This window comes from Peromyscus eremicus, chromosome 4, assembly GCF_949786415.1.
Source record: "Peromyscus eremicus chromosome 4, PerEre_H2_v1, whole genome shotgun sequence".
Classification (NCBI taxonomy): domain Eukaryota; kingdom Metazoa; phylum Chordata; class Mammalia; order Rodentia; family Cricetidae; genus Peromyscus; species Peromyscus eremicus.
The window spans coordinates 129,509,997-129,525,982 of NC_081419.1; the positions used below are offsets into that span (position 1 = coordinate 129,509,997).

At 43.9% G+C, this 15,986-nt stretch overlaps 1 protein-coding gene across 2 annotated transcripts in view; it reads left to right on the plus strand.

The window, feature by feature from the left end:
- Phf20 (PHD finger protein 20) overlaps positions 1 to 15,986 on the plus strand; it is a 113,489-nt gene that overhangs the window by 6,248 nt on the left and 91,255 nt on the right. For both annotated transcript variants that reach the window (XM_059261756.1, XM_059261759.1), the window contains exon 2: positions 12,536 to 12,650. In XM_059261756.1, coding sequence (XP_059117739.1) covers positions 12,568 to 12,650 — 83 coding nt within the window. In that variant the 5' untranslated portion in view covers positions 12,536 to 12,567. The remainder of the gene's footprint in view (positions 1 to 12,535; positions 12,651 to 15,986) is intronic.

Below are 15,986 nucleotides of genomic sequence, written 5' to 3' on the forward strand. Positions count from 1 at the left end.
AGACTGTTGGGTTTTTTAGGCTGTATTTTGTATATGACCACATTTACTTGTAAATGCTTTTAAATAATGCATATTTTAAGTGTTTTCCTTTCACATTCCAGCCTTTTAATATTATTAATATTTGTGTGTATATAAGAAGTATGTGTGTGTGTATGTGTATTTTTGGAAGCCAAGGTTCTTCAATCACTTAGCCCCTTTATATTCATCCATTTATATAGACCAGGCTGGCCTCAAACTCAGAGATCTACCTGATCTTGCCTCCCCCCCCCCCTTTTTTTTTTTAAATTTTTTTGAGATATAGATCTGGCTATCCTGGAACTCACAGAGATAGATTCATTTGCCTCTGCCTCCTGAGTGCTGGGACTAAAAACAAATTTATTTACTTAAATTTTTTTCTTTTCTTTTCCCCACCTCTTTTATTTGTTAATTTTCTTTTTTTAAAAGATTTGTTTGTTTGTTTGTTTGTTTATTTATTTATTTATTTATTTATTTATTTATTTATTTATTTATTATGTATACAGTAGAGGGTGCCAGATCTCATTACAGATGGTTGTGAGCCATCATGTGGTTGCTGGGAATTGAACTCAGGACCTCTGGAAGAGCAGTCAGTGCTCTTAACCTCTGAGCCATCTCTCAGCCCTATTTGTTATTTTTCGATCTTAATTATACACCTTTTTTGTGTGTTTTACCTTCATGTCTATGTACTTTGTGCATGCAGTGTCCTCTGAGGCCAGAAAGAGGGTGTTGGATCCTCTGGAACTAGAGTTACAGACAGTTGTGAGCTGCCCTGTGGGTGCTGGGGATTGAAATGGGTCCTCTGGAAGATCAGTCAGTGCTATTAACTAATGAGCCATAGCTCCAGCTCCCTCCATCTTACCTTTTGAGGTAAGAGCTCATTGAACCCAGAGCTCTCTGTTTTGGCTAGACTGGTTGGCCAGAGAGTCCCTGGGATCCACCAGCCTCTCCCCTGCTGTGTTGAGGTTACAGGCAAGTTCCACCAGTCCGGGCTTTTAAATGGGGCTGGGTCTGAACTCAGGTCCTTTTGTTTGCACAGCAAGCATTTTACTCACTGAGCAATCTCTCCAGACCTTATTTTTTATTTTTAAATTTTTCTTGAGATGGGATCTCCCTGTGTAGATCAGGTTGGCCTTGGATTTGTGAGAATCTGACTATCTTTGCCTCTTAAATGCTGAGATTACAGGCAGGTATCATCATGCCTGGTTCCCTCTCCAACTCCCACCCCTACTGCTTTTTCCCCCCCTTTTAATTAGCAGGGCAAGTAGCATGAAATTCTGAAGGTGAAAGGCAGTTTGCAGCCAGATGGAGTGGATTGTGCTTAGAATTCCAGCACTGGGGAGGTGGAACACAGGGGAATCAAGAGTTCAAAGCCATCCTTGGCTGCCTAGTGAGGTCTGCCTGGGTTACAGGGACTGTCTCAAACAACACAAAAAGCCATTTGCTTTGTTTTAAGACCTGGAGCTAGTGGGTGGTGGTGTGTGCCTTTAATTCCAGCACTTGGGAGGTAGAGGCATGCAGATCTCTGTGAGTTTGAGGCCAGCCTAGTCTACAGAGTGAGTTCCAGGACAGCCAGAGCTACACAGTGAAACCCTGTCTTGAAAAACCAAACCAAACCAAACCAAACAAAAAACAAAACAAAACAAAACAAAAACAAAAACAAAAAAAGAAACAAAACAAACAAACAAACAAACCCAAAACTGTGCATCTAAACTTTGAAAACATGTACTAAGTGCAGATACCATTCAAAAACTACCCCAGAGGGTCTGGAGAGATGGCTCAGAGGTTAAGAGGCTGCTCTTCCAGAGGTTCTGAGTTCAATTCCCAGCAACTCCATGGTGGCTCAGAACCATCTAATGTGGGATCTGATGCCCTCTTCTGTCATGCAGGCTTCTTGCAAATAGACATTCATATACATAAAATACATAAATAAATAAATCTTAGGAAACAAAAGTTAAGCAAACAAACCCTATTTCAGAGCTGACACATACCTGAAATCCCATTGCTCTGAAGGATGAGGAGGGGAGCTTGAGATGCAGCATGTTCAACCTTTTGACATTGCAATATGATATAGTCATCTGCAAATATATTGGTCCAGATTCACAGCTATCCTGGGATGCATCTGCCCTGTGGACTACGGGTTGGATGTGCCTAATAGAGTTTGAGGCTAGCCTGGTCTATATATCAAGACTTTGCCTCTAAAAGAAGACAAAACAAGGCTGGTAAGATTGCTCAGTTAGAGTGCTTGCTGATGACCTGAGTTTGATTCCTGGAACCCATGTAAATGTGAAGGAGAGAGGTAACTACAGAAATTGATTCCTGCAGTCACAGATACATCTACACATATGCATAATAATAAAAATCCTTTCAAAAAATTAAAGAAGCTGCCAGTGGGGCTTGGTGGTGTGGCTTTAGATCCCAGCTCTCTGGTTGAAAAGTTAGAGGTGGAGCTGGCTGAGTTTCAGGCCAGCCAGGGCTACGTAGTGCTTCAAAAGAGACAGAACAACATGACTCAGGTGGGGAATGTAGCTCAGTGATAGATCACTTACTTAGGATATGGGGGTGTCCTGGATGGGTCCCCAGCAGCATAAACAAAGCCCCTAGATTTCTAATGAATTCCTTGAGAATGTTTTGATAACCATTGCTGATGAGTGTGGAAATCAGTACTAAAGGTGCATTTGGTCTACTGATTTATTGCCCTCACTTCTTAGAAAGGAATATGGGGAAGATATCTATAACTATATAGATAATATTTGGTGGTCCTGGGCTTGGACCCTGGGATACTCTCGTTCTTGGTAAGCACTCTGTCACTTAAAATGTGTTTTTTAAGTTAAAAATTATTTTTATTCCTGTGTTTATTTTTTAATAAACCAGCAAATTTTTTCTGAGACAAGGATTCACTATATAGTTCTGGCTGTCCTGGAACTTACTATGTAGACTGACCTTAAACTCACAGAGATCCACCTGTCTGTCTCTGCCCTCAAGTGTAGGGATTAGTGTGGTCTGTGCCACCATGTTCAGCCCCTCCTTTTAAAATTAAAAAAAAAAAATTTTTTAGGGTTTTTTTTGTTTGTTTGTTTGGTTTGATTTTTTTTTTTTTTTTTTTAAGATATGGTTTCTCTCTATAGCCCTGACTGTCCTGGAACTTGCTCTGTAGACCAGGCTGCCCTTGACCCTAGCGATCCACCTGCTGCCTCTGCCTCCTGAATGCTGGGACTAAAGGCATGCACCCCTGTCTGGCTTGGTTTTCATTTTATTTATATGGGTGTTTTGCTTGCATGTATGTCTGTGTGCCATGTGCATGCAGTGCTTGTGGAGGCCTGAAGAGAGTGTTGACTCCCCTGGAACTGGAGTCACAGAAGGCTGTTAGTTGTCATGTGGGTGCTGGGAATTGAACCGGGGTCCTCGGGAAGAGCACTGGGAAGAGCACTGGTTGCTAATACTCCTCGGTGCTATCTCTTCAGCCCCCAGCCTTTTGTCTTATTTTATTTGTTTGAGATGGGTTTTGCTGTGTAATTCAGGCTGTGTAGTCCTCCTGCCTCAGCCTTCAGAATACTGGGATTACAGGTGTGTGTGTTTTTAGCCCCTCAGTTTTGATAGATTACAAGTTTAGAGCAAGGAGGGTGCTGCCATTGGGCCGCTTTCTCAGGGACTGCCCCATTGATTCTTGACTAACAGTGAGGTAACCGAATCAAAATCAGAACCTTTACTTGGAACAGCGATAACGGCTTTGTTGGATCCTTGCCTGGATCTCTCCAGTTGGACCTTGATTATTTGGCCAAATGGAACTAACGAGCTTTCAGAAACCTTGTAAAAACTTAAGAGTCTGGTATTAGTCACCAAGTGTGGGAAAGGGAGTCGATGCTTGAGTCAGTGGTCTTTGGGAAAGGACTCGGAGGTGTTGTTTGGGGGAGGGTTTAAAATGAGGCCTTTCTTCCATGAAGGAACATAATCCTAGGAATTCAACTCCTTAGTGTCCTAGGGGAGTGCATTTGGATGTTTTTCCTAGTAGAAGTCTGTGATTTTGAGGTCTCTTTTCCACATAAAAAAGGTCTAATCAGTAGTCCCACTACACCTTTATACTAACTCTCTGGAGGCAGGAGCATCTCTGAATTGGAGGCCAGTCTGGTCTCCATAGGAAGTTCCAGGCCAGCCAGGGCTGCATAGTGAGACCCTGTCTTAAAAAGACAGTGGGGTGTGTATGTGTCTACAGCTGGATGGATTGACTTACCTTTCTTGCTTCTGTAGGAGCACAGATAATTGAAATACCTAGGTTGTGGAATTCTGTCATGGAAACTTGGGCACTTAAAACTTGCCACCTCTACCAGGTGCTGGGGTTACAGACATGCTAATGTGCCTGATCCTTCATTTTCATTAAAGAAAACACAGCAGTCCCTTATCATTGTATTGCCAGGATTCTAAAGACCATTTTTGAGGGGTTTGATTTTTTTTTTTTTTTTTTGGAGACAGAATCTCATATAGTCCAAGCTAGCCTCAAATTTGCTCTGTAGCTGAGGAATGACCATGAAGTTCTAATCCTCCTGCCTCCACCTCCTAAGTGCTTGGATCATAGGCATGTATTGCCACTATCTGCCATTAGGCCTTTTTAAGTTTTAATTTTTGAATTACTGCTTATTTGTGTATGTAGAAGAGCACTAATGACATAGCTTGGGCATGGAGGGTCAGATAGCATCCTTTCCTTTTGCCATGTGAGTCTCTGAATTGAACCTGAGTCCTCTGGACAAGCAACTGGTGCCCTTAACCGCTGAGTCATCTCTCCAGCCCCCAGGCCATGATATTTTCAGGTAGAGTTGTGTGTAGCCCAAGCATTGCAGCCGTGCATTCGTGCTGCTGCTGCTGCTGCTGCTGCTGCTTTAGTTTCAAGGGTAGCTGGGATTATAGTTGTCTATCACCACACCCTGCTCAAAGGCCATAAATAAATAAATGTATGTATATATATACACATAATATTGACAGGATTATATGTGTATACAGTGTATTTTGATCATGTCCATCATGTCCCCCCCCCCCTTTTTCAAATAACACACAATTTAGTCCATCCATATTTGCATGGATATGGGACCATCCACTGTAGCATGGGCACACACTTAAAGAGAAGTAACTGTCCCTCTTCCAATTACCACAGCTCCTCAGGTAAGGGTAAGGCTGGCTTGATCTAGTGCAGCTCTACTGTACGTAACCACTGATGTGGCTTCCTTCATGTGTGCAACAACTGTTTCCTATCCAGGGCAGAGCAGTTCCCAGCAACCTCCCCAGCCTCTCATTCTTAGTGTTTTCACCCCATCTTCCAAGATATGCCCTTAGGGGGAGGGGAGATTGATATAGACGACCTATTTAGGGCTGAACACTCGATTCCACCAACTCAGCACTTTGATCAGCTGTGAGTCTTTTTGTGTGTGTGTGTGTGTGTGTGTGTGTGTGTGCATTGGTGTTGTGCTTGCATCATGTCTGTGTGAGGGTGTCAGATCTTGTAGTTACAGACAGTCGTTAGCTGCCATGTGGGTGCTGGGAATTGAACTCATGACCTGTGGAAGAGCAGTCAGTGCTCTAACCGCTGAGCCATCTCTCCAGTCCCAGCTGTGAGTCTTTGAATTAGCCACTGCTCACTGCAAAAAGAAGCTTGTCACCGGGCAATGGTGGCACACGCCTGTAATCCCAGCACTCAGGAGGCAGAGGCAGGTAGATCTTTGTGAGTTCAAGGCCAGCCTGGTCTACAGAGCTAGTCCAGGACAGGCTCCAAAGCTACAGAGAGAAACCCTGTCTCGAAAAACAAAAAAAACAAAAAACAAAAAAAAAAAAACAAAAAAAAAAAAAAAAGAAGAAGCTTCTCTGTGCTGGGTGCCATAGCTAAGTTCCTTAGTTTTGTCCTTTTTCTACCATGTAGGGTTGGGTCATTGCTGCTGGTTTCTCTGCATTGTTAGGAATGAGATATTTGTCAAGGATTTGGCATGCAGCAAAAACTGAACAGATGTTAGCTATTTCCTGGAATTAATAGATAAGGAAGGCCAGGAATAAAAGTTAATATTAAAGCATAAGAGAATTAGTTGTCACTGAGTGGTGGTATTGCATGCCTTTAATCCCAGCACACAGGAAGCAGAGGTAGGCAATCTCTGAGTTTGAGGCCAGCCTGGTCTACAGAGCTAGTTCCAGGACAGGCAGAGCTGTTACACAGAGAAACCCTGTCTAGAAAAACCAAAAAAGAAAAAAAAAAGAGAGGGAGAGAGAAAATTAGTTGTCCATTAAATAATGTGTTTTTAACATTCTATGAGCAACAAAAGAGCTGCTTTTTCAGGGGAAAACAGTTTAGCTGTGTTTTCCTGCAACTTTCAGAAAGAACACACATGTAGCCAGCTTATGGTGGCTCATGTCCATAATCCCAATACTTAGGAGTCTAAGACAGGAGGAGCCAACCTGGGCTACAGAGTGAAACTTTATCTCAGTAAAAGGAAATAGGGGGAGTGGTGGCTCACACCTATAATCCCAGTATTCGGGAGGCCAGAGGCAGGCAGATTTCTGTGAGTTCAAAGCCAGCCTGGTCTGTGTAAGCAAGTTCCAGGCCAGCCAGGGCCACGTGGTGATCCCTGTCTTGGGGGGAGGGGGGGGGAAAACAACCCACAAAAACCAACCAAACAAAAAACTAAAAAACAAAACAGCAACCTTCCCCCCCCCCAAAAAAAAAAAAAACAAACCCAAACCAAGCCTCACTCCAGACCTCTAGTCTACAGTCTCTAGACAATGGAGATGCTTGCAGGCTGAAGTCCCGAGGGCCTAAGAAAAGTAGTTAAAGATTTTGTCAGACCCCAGGGACAAAACAACAGTCTCTCTTCAGGTGCTCTATTCCTTAGGTTTTGCCATCCTCCCTGTGTCCCCATAGGGTATTAATAATAGTTTGTATGTGTTTCTGTGCAGAGTTTTTTTTTTTTTTTTCTTTTCAGGATTCTAACACGGAGTCCTTTAATCCTCCGTAGGATGGTACTGACCTTATTCTGCTTTCCTAGTGAGGAAGCTGAGGTCACTCCATAGCATGTGTATGTCACATAAGGTCACTGCCTGTTAGATGCTAAGGTGCTCCTCAAGAGTTCCTTACCAAGCCAAGTGGTGGTGGTACACACCTTTAATCTCAGCACTCAGGAGGCAGATGCAAGTGGACCTCTGAGAGTTGAGGCCAGCCTGGTCTACAGAGCTAGTTCTAGGACAGCCAGGGCTGTTACACAAAAGAAATCCTGTCTTGAAAAAGCCAAAAAAAAAAAAAAAAAAAAAAAAAAAAAAAAAAAGAAAAGAAAAAGAAAAGAAAAGAAAAAAAAAAAAAGAGTTCCTTACTTTCAGCTGAAACTAATATTGAGCTGTGATTGAGCAGGTCACATTGAGCAGATGTCGTGGGAGGATACAGAACTGACGCCCTGTTGAGAGGTACTGATGGCTGTGCTGAGGCCTGATGGACCAGGGATCGGCAGAAGCAGCTTTTCTGCCAAGGTGCTAGAGGTTGGAACTTCAAGCAGTCTGGATTAGTAGGGCTTGGGGCTGCAAGATCAATAGCCTTGACTGCTTATTGTGAGTCAGGCTCTTGGAAACCTATGTGAAAGTATGCACTACATATTATAGGGAGGAGCCTGGGCTCAGGGGCGGAATGACTTACTCAACATTGTGTGATCCCAACCTAGGCCAGCCACCCTGCTGCAGAGTCCTGGCTCATAACTGCTAAGATAGACTTCCCGGCTTCCCTCCTTTCCAGCTCCCATCTTTAGAGACCCCCTTTGACTTGGCAGTGTAGTTGTTATGTGGAGTCAGACTCCCTGAGTTCAGTTCTTTGTTCTCAGATAGCCCAGCCCGGCTTCCAGACACTCACTGTCCCTGTGTACTCAAAGCTGGCCTTGAACTCAATCTCCTGCCTCCATCTCCAAGTTCCCAAGTGCTAGGGTTATAGGCATATACCACCATGCCCTCCCTGCTTGTGTATATGTGGGATGTATGTACATGTTTGTGTGTGTGTGTTCATGTATAATCACAGCTCTCAGGAGGTAGATGCAGCAGGAGGATCCGTGTTCAAGGTCATCCTCAACTACATAAGATCCCATCTTAAAAAAAAAAAAAAAAAATTTTTAACCAAAATGGGGGAAGGGAGTCCTTAATTGGGTACCCCTTGGCAATGGAGAAATCTTGACGTAGGGCCTGCAGAATGGTGACCAGAAAATGAAGTAGTGCTGGGTGTCTAATCCTGGCCACTTGAGATGCTGAGACAGGAGTCTGGCTCCAGAATAAGACCTTGTCACCAAAAAAGAAAAACACAAAGTAAAGAGGAGTTCAGGACACAGCCTGTGTCAGGCTGGAGGCCCTCATTCCGCAGTGATGGGGAAGGAGGAGGAGGGACTGTGAGGGTAAGATGTTCCCTCAGCAGGCTCTCCCACTGACTCTGGAAAGTTCCACTGATCCAACCAGCCTGATCTTAGTAATATGGAATGAGTAAACTCAACCCGTTTAATTATGGAAGGAATAGCTTGGGTCCTCAGAGAATGCATTTTTTGTTGTTTTGAAAAGTGTTCTTCAGGTTACCTCAAACTTGGGGCAACCCTCTTGTGTCAGGGTGCAGCCTTATTTTATTTATTTATTTTTTTAAAAGACTTTTTCCCCTGGAACTAGAGTTACAGACAGTTGTGAGCTTCCATGTGGGTGCTGGGAATTGAACCTGAGTCCTCGGGAAGAGCAGCCAGTTCTCCAGCCCGCCCTATTTTACTTACTACTGTGTGTGGGGGATTCTTGTGTGGGTTGGGGTGGGCTGTGTGTGCTATGGCACCTGTGTAGAGTCAGAGGACAACTTTCATAGTCTCAGTTCTCTTTCTGTGTAGACCTCAGGGTCTCACAGAGCTCAGGCTGTCTGTCGGTTTGCGTTAGCCATCAAGGGTTTCACCCAGTGAGTTACCCCGAAGGCCTCTAGAAACCTTTTTTTTTAGTTTTGGTTTTGGTTTTTTAGAGACAGGCTTTCTCTGTGTAGCCCTGGGTGTCCTGTAACTCTTTCTGTAGACTAGGTTGGCCTTGAATTCACAGAGATATGCCTGCCTCTGCCTCCTGAGTCTAGGATTAAAGGCGTGAGCCACCACTGCCCAGTTAGAAAGCATTTTTAAACCTTTTTTTTTCCAGGGCTGGAGAGATGGCTTAGTGGTTAAGAGCACTTACTACTACTGCAGAGGCCTTGGGGTCAGGTTTTTTTTTTTTTTTTTTCTTTTTTTGGTTTTTCAAGACAGGGTTTCTCTGTGTAGCTTTGCGCCTTTCCTGGGACTCACTTGGTAGCCCAGGCTGGCCTCAAACTCACAGAGATCCGCCTGGCTCTGCCTCCCAAGTGCTGGGATTAAAGGCGGGTGCCACCACTACCCGGCAAGAAAAATCTTATATAAAAAAACCCACAATCCTCTTGCGAGCTGGAGAGATGGTTGAGTGGTTAAGAGCACTTGGTAATCTTGCAGAGGTCTGGGTTCAACTCCTGACATCCACACAACAGTTGACAACTGTTTGAAATTCCAGTTCCAGGGGATACAACATCCATTCTGACTTCCGCAGGCACCAGGCATGCATGTGATGCACAGACATACATATTAGAAAGATACTTACATAAAAGAAAGTTTTATCACACACACAGAGCTAGGTAGATGACTGAGCAGTTAATAGCACTGTCACCTCTTCCAGAGGACCTGGATTTGATTCCCAGCACCCACATGGGGACTCACAACTGTCTGTAATTCCAATTCCAGGGGACCCAACTTTTCTGGCTTCTGCAGCTATAAAATAAAAAAACAAACAAAAAACAACCCCCAAACCGAACTCAACCTTCCCTCCCCTCCCTGTCTTCATCTCTCCTGTCTCTATCCTGTCAAGTTCAATAGCCTGAGGGAGTGTGAGATAGGAAAGGGCCCTGCTTGAAACCACTTGTCTTCTTTGTAGCACTGACTTGCCTCAGACTTACTTTGTAGTGGAGGATGATCTCAAATCTCTGTCTCTATCTCTCAGGGTTGCTTCATGGCATCTGGCATTTATTTTATCTTTTTAAGGTCCTGGGAATTGCACTCACAGCTCCTGTATGCTAAAGCATACATCCTATGCTATGTCCCTCAGTCCTGTGCTAGACATTTTAATAGGACCTTAGAGACTTTTCTGGTCTGATCCTCACAGCACCCAAGGTATGCCTATTTGATAGATAACAGGAAAGCTGCCTTGAGGAGGTAGGTCATAAACAAAATTGGAGTAGTAATTAGGGATGTGGACAGTCGTGTCCACTTCCAGCACTTGGGAGGCAGAGGTAAGCAGTTTACCAAGTGAGTTCCAGACCATGGATGGCTGCATAGTAAGATCCTGCCTAAGAACAAGCTAAACAACTCGAGGATTGCCTCTTGCTCTGTGAGTGTCCTAGAATGTTCTTCATTTTCCTTTTCTGTATGTAGAAGCTTCCCTCTACTTGCCTTCTGACTTCCACGTGGATACCGTGCCACATGGGCCCACACATGCATACACACACACAAAAAAAATAAAAGTGCAATAAAAATTTTAAATGGGCCGGGCGGTGGTGGCGCACGCCTTTAATCCCAGCACTCGGGAGGCAGAGCCAGGCGGATCTCTGTGAGTTCGAGGCCAGCCTGGACTACCAAGTGAGTTCCAGGAAAGGCGCAAAGCTACACAGAGAAACTCTGTCTCGAAAAACAAAACAAAACAAACAAAAAAAAAAATTAAATGAAAAAATACTGTTTTTCCTAAATGTGAGCATTAGTTCTAGATTTCTCCAGAACTGGATGTAAGAGGATCTTGGTTTCTTGTCACAAATGGTTTTTATGCATTCTGGATTGTAGTCTTCTGATTCAAGTGACAGTATGAGATTCTAAGCATCTTCACAGCATGCCCCTCTCTTCTGGCTTGAACTTTAAAAGATGGCCATGGCTAGTGCTCCAGCCATTCCACTTTCCTCTGCACAGGACCCGACTTATCTCTGATCTTTTCTGCTTGTTGTAAAGGTGTGATAATGCTGGCACAGCCTTTGAAAGCCCCAGTGGCTTTATCTTCCTTTATCCAAATGTTGTCTCTATCTAAAGGCATGAATACAGACACAGCCATGTCTGCTTGCGGGTAATCTTACTTTTGATAACGATTTCTCGTGCTTGGATAAATTTTTTTTTTAGATTCATGTTGATTTTTATTTCTGAATATGTGTGCCTATGTGAGTGTGTAGATACCCACAGAAGCCAGAAAAAAGCATCAAATTCCCTGGAACTGGAGGCTGTTGTGAGCTGCCCAGTGTAGGTACTGGGAACTGAACTCAGATTCCTGGAGGAGCAGCAAGTGCTCTTCACTGCTGAGCCCCCTCTCCAGCTCTGCCTTGTATAATCGTATATAACCTTGTATACGCTGTCAGTGCCTGAGTGGTTCAGTTTTTTTGCACTTATATCTCCTTTCAGTATCATGGGAACAAAGAATTTAGTCTTAATTGTATTACCTGGTTTTGAAGGTCCAGTAACACAGTATAAGTATAAATTCTTTAACATTTTATACTATCTAATGTGGAGGTCAGAGGAAAGCTTGTGGGAGTTTGTTCTCTCCTTCCACCATATGAGTTCTGGGGATTGAACTCAGGTCTTCAGGCTTAGTGGCAAGTTTACCTACAGAGATATCTTTCCAGTCCACAAATAAATTCTTTCATTTAAAAATTGGTACATAAACAACAAAACAAAACAAATTTTGTATAAAGTCCTAGTCATGATGGCTCATGCCTGTAATCTCAGCACTGGCCTTGAACTCACAAGAGGCTCTGCCTCCTGAGTGCTGGGATTAAAGGCGTGTGCCACCACCGCCCTGCCAGCCCTACAACTTTTTGTCTACTTTTCCAAAAGTAGGGTCGGATGCCATCAGTGTGTCTTTTTTTGTTGTTTTTTGTTTTTCTTGCTTTGTTGTTCAGAGTTGGCATCAACCCCCCTGCCCTGGGCTTAGGGATCCTCTTTCAGCTTCCACGTAGCTGGCACTACCGGCCCAAGCCACCATTCTTGGCTAGTATCCCAGTTTACATTTACTTCCTTTCTAGCACTTAACTTTTTATAGCAATTACAGCTTGAACTGACTTCTGTTTATTGGCTACATTTTAATATGAAGGCTCCTTGAGGGTAAGAACTGTTCGTCTCTTTGGGTCTTGACTAAATCTTCTCTGAACAAATATTTGTTGAATGTGTCATTGAGTGGCTGAACTCGATCACGAGAGCAGTTATTTTTTCGAGTTCTGAGGGATGTACTTCATAGGGGAGCCCTTGGTAAGCCTTGCTGAGAGGGTCTTCTGAATTTTCAGAGATCACAGTGGAGGTGTATTGCTAGTGGGGACACCCGATAGGACGGGAGGCCCGAGAGGGTGCTGACAGAGTCATGGAGCTTGGTGATTTGAATGATGCCTGCTTGGTTTTTTTGTGTGTGGTGGTGATGCTACACGCCGGACAGACTTTCCCAAGTTTCATAAATATTTGATTGGCTTTTTCAGGAGAATAAAAGCAGCCCTGTTGATGACTGAAAATGACAAAGCATCCACCTAACAGACGAGGAATCAGCTTTGAAGTGGGAGCCCAGTTGGAAGCTCGGGACCGTTTAAAGAACTGGTATTTTTATGTTTTTTCTGCTAATTAAAGCGCTTTAGGGAGGGAGTCTCCCCAGCACTGCTAGAGTGGTGCTGCTGTTGTGGGTTCCAGCTTCTCCAGTCTTGGCAGATGTGCAGGGAAACTTAAGTTTAGAGGACAGGCCCATCCTTTCCCTTTGTTTGGTACGGGGATCACTTGTCCCCTCCTTTTCCTGTTTGATGAAGGCGTTATGGGAAACCAGAGCAGGGCTTACCCTGGGAAGGAAAGCTTTCTCCCTCTTGGCTGCCTGTCTGAAAGAAGAGCAGACTCGAGATGGAGATGAGGGGATAGATGGGAAGTGGCATCACAGCCTCTCCTGTTTTCTGGGTGTGGGATGGTTAAGAACTGTTACACAGGGTCCCCTTCAGGGTAATTGGATTGAGAAGCTGAGGGTTTTGACTGCATGGCTGAATTTTGTTTGTTTTGTGTGACAAGGTGTCTGGTAACTAAGGCTGACCTTGAATTGATAGACTAGCCTCCTGAATGCTTGGATTACAGGTCCCTGCAACTGTGGCTGACTTGTGTTAATTGCCTTTTGTCTTCTGGCTGTCAGATACTTGGAACGTTCATGTCATCTAGAAATGTCTGGCAATATTGATATCCGGGGGTTAGTCTAAGATTCATATAGTGAATATTTGGAGAGCAGTCTTGAGAACTAAACATACCTGGATGTGATGGCACACACCTGTAATCTCAGGTAGGAAGGTTTTACTGAGATCTGGAGCATAGCTTGGCGTAGTGAGTTTCAGGTCAGAATAAACCACAGAGTGAAATTCTGACCCAAAAAATATCCAAACTAGCTAGTGGAGATTCAGGTTCAGTTGGTGGAGTGTTTGTCTAGCATGCACAAAGCCCTGGGTTTGATTCCCAGCACTGGATAAGTCTGAGGTGGAGAGGTAGAGGCAGGGGTATCAGAGGTTCAAGGTTATCCTACCTGCTACATAGTGAATTTGAGGCCAGCTATGGTTATATGAAACCCTGCCTGAAAAGAAGTAGAAGAAGAAAAACAGAACAGCTACAAAGATGGTTGTAGTCTAGGATATCCTAGAATTTGGTTGTTTCTTGGTACTCCAAAACACAGAAGTTTTTGAGTTTTTCTAAGGAAGAGTTTAACTCTTGTGATAGTTATCTCAGAATAGATTGACTGATTTCTGGAATGTAGGGAGAGGGAAGGGAAATGGCCTGGACAGAAAACTGTCCATGCTGTTAGGATCAAAGACCCTGGAACTAGAGAGTGAGTTTGATAGAGTACTTGTCTGGTATAGGTGAGGCCCTGGATTCAGTCCCTAGCACCTCAGAAATAGAAAATGTAGTTTGGTTGCATTTATACTGGGTGTGGGTAGAATTACTGATTCTGTAATTATTTTTTATATTGGTTTCAGCTATTTATGTATTTGTGTGGGTGCAGTGTATGCATGTATGTGCATGTTTTCAAGTGCATTTGCTTATATATGCATGTATGGTTGTCATTTGTCTGTGTATGCATGTGGAAGGCTGCATTAAATGGATTCCTCTATCACTCTATTACCTATCACTCTATCACCTTATTTTTTGAGCCTGCACCTGGAACTTACTGTTTTGATATGACTGGCTCGCCAGGGAGGCACCATGATCTGCCTGTCTCTTTCCCCTTCCCAAGCAGTGGGCACCGTGCCTAGCTTTACATGGGTGCTGGGGATTCCAACTCAGGTCCTCGTGTTTGCATAGCAAGCACTTTACCCACTGAACCATTTTCCCAGCCCTATCCGTTGGTTTTGCTCCCCCCACCCCTTCTGGCCACCAAGGGGAAATGGAGATTAAACCCAGGGCTTTGTGCATATTAGACAATTGTTCCTTCTATTCCCAGCCAGTATTTCTGGTTTAGTGTGCTTTCTACTGCTATGATAAAAACCAAGACCAGAAACAACTCAGGCTTTTGTGTCTGGATCATAGTTCATCCCCGAGGGAAGCCAAGGCAGGAACTCAAGCAAGGCAGGAACCTGGAGGCAGGAACTTAATGAAGCGGAGATCACAGAGGAATGCTGCTTACCGATTGCTCCTAGAGGCTTGCTCACTTTGTTCTCTTATACACCCTGGGACCCCCTGCCCAGGGATGGCATGGTCTAAGTGGACGAGATCTTCCCATATAAATTATTAATCAAAATGCCCTTATCTACTTGCCTACAGGCCAGTCTGATGGAGCTATTTTCTCAGTTGAGGTTCCTTTTTCCAGATGTTGACAAAAAATCTGACTAGTACAAAATTTTTTTTTTGAGACAGGGTTTCTCTGTGTAGTTTTGGTGCCTGTCCTGGATCTCGCTCTGTAGACCAGGCTGGCCTGGAACTCAGAGATCCGCCTCTTGAGTGCTGGGATCAAAGGCATGTGCCACCACCGCCTGGCTAGTATAATTTTTTAAATTTATTTTTTCTTTGTTATTCTCATGTGTGTGTCTAAGTTCAGGTCTGTGCACATCTGCATTTGTGGAGGTCAGAGGACAACTTGTGGGAATCACTCCCTTTATGTAGGATCAGAGAAGCTCAGGTCATAAGGGATGTAGCAAGCGCTTTTACGTATTAAACCATCTTGTTGAGTCGGGTTTTGACATTTTTGTTCATTTGTTTGTTTGAGACAGTTTCTCTAGAACTCAGAGATCTGCCTTCCTCAGTCTCTCTAGTGCTGGAATTAAAGGTATTCACTACCATTTCTGGCTTTGGTTTAGATTTTTTTAATGTGCGTTGGTATTTTTCCTGCATGTATGACTGTGTGAGGGTGTTGGATCCCCTGAAACAGGAGTTACAGACAGTTGTGAGCTGACAATGTGTGTGCTGGGAATTAAACCCAGGGCCTCTGGAAGAACAGCCAGTGTTCTTAACTACTCTCTAGCCCCAGTTTTGACATTTGTTTAAAGCCTGCTTGTATTGGGTAAGTGGTGTATACCTGTATCTCCAGCATTTAGGCTAAGGCAGGAGGATCCATCAGTAGTTTAAAGCTAACCCGAGCTACCTGAGATCTTTTCTTGATAAACAAATAGCCCCAAATAAAAATGTTACTGTTAGAGGTAAGTGTTAGAGGTCAAAGAATCAAGGGAAGACATTTTTTCTGAAAGGGTCTGACTATACAGACTAGTCTGGTCTTGAATTCAGAGATCTGCCTTCTGCCTCCTGAGTGTTTGGATTAAAGGTATGTGCTACCACACCTGGTGACAGTTTTTTTATTTGTTTTGGTTTTTCGAGACAAGGTTTCCCTGTGTAGCTCTTGCTGTCCTAGAACTCGCTTTGTAGACCAGATTGGCCTCCAACTCACAGAGATCCGCCTGCCTCTGCCTTCTGAGTGCTGGG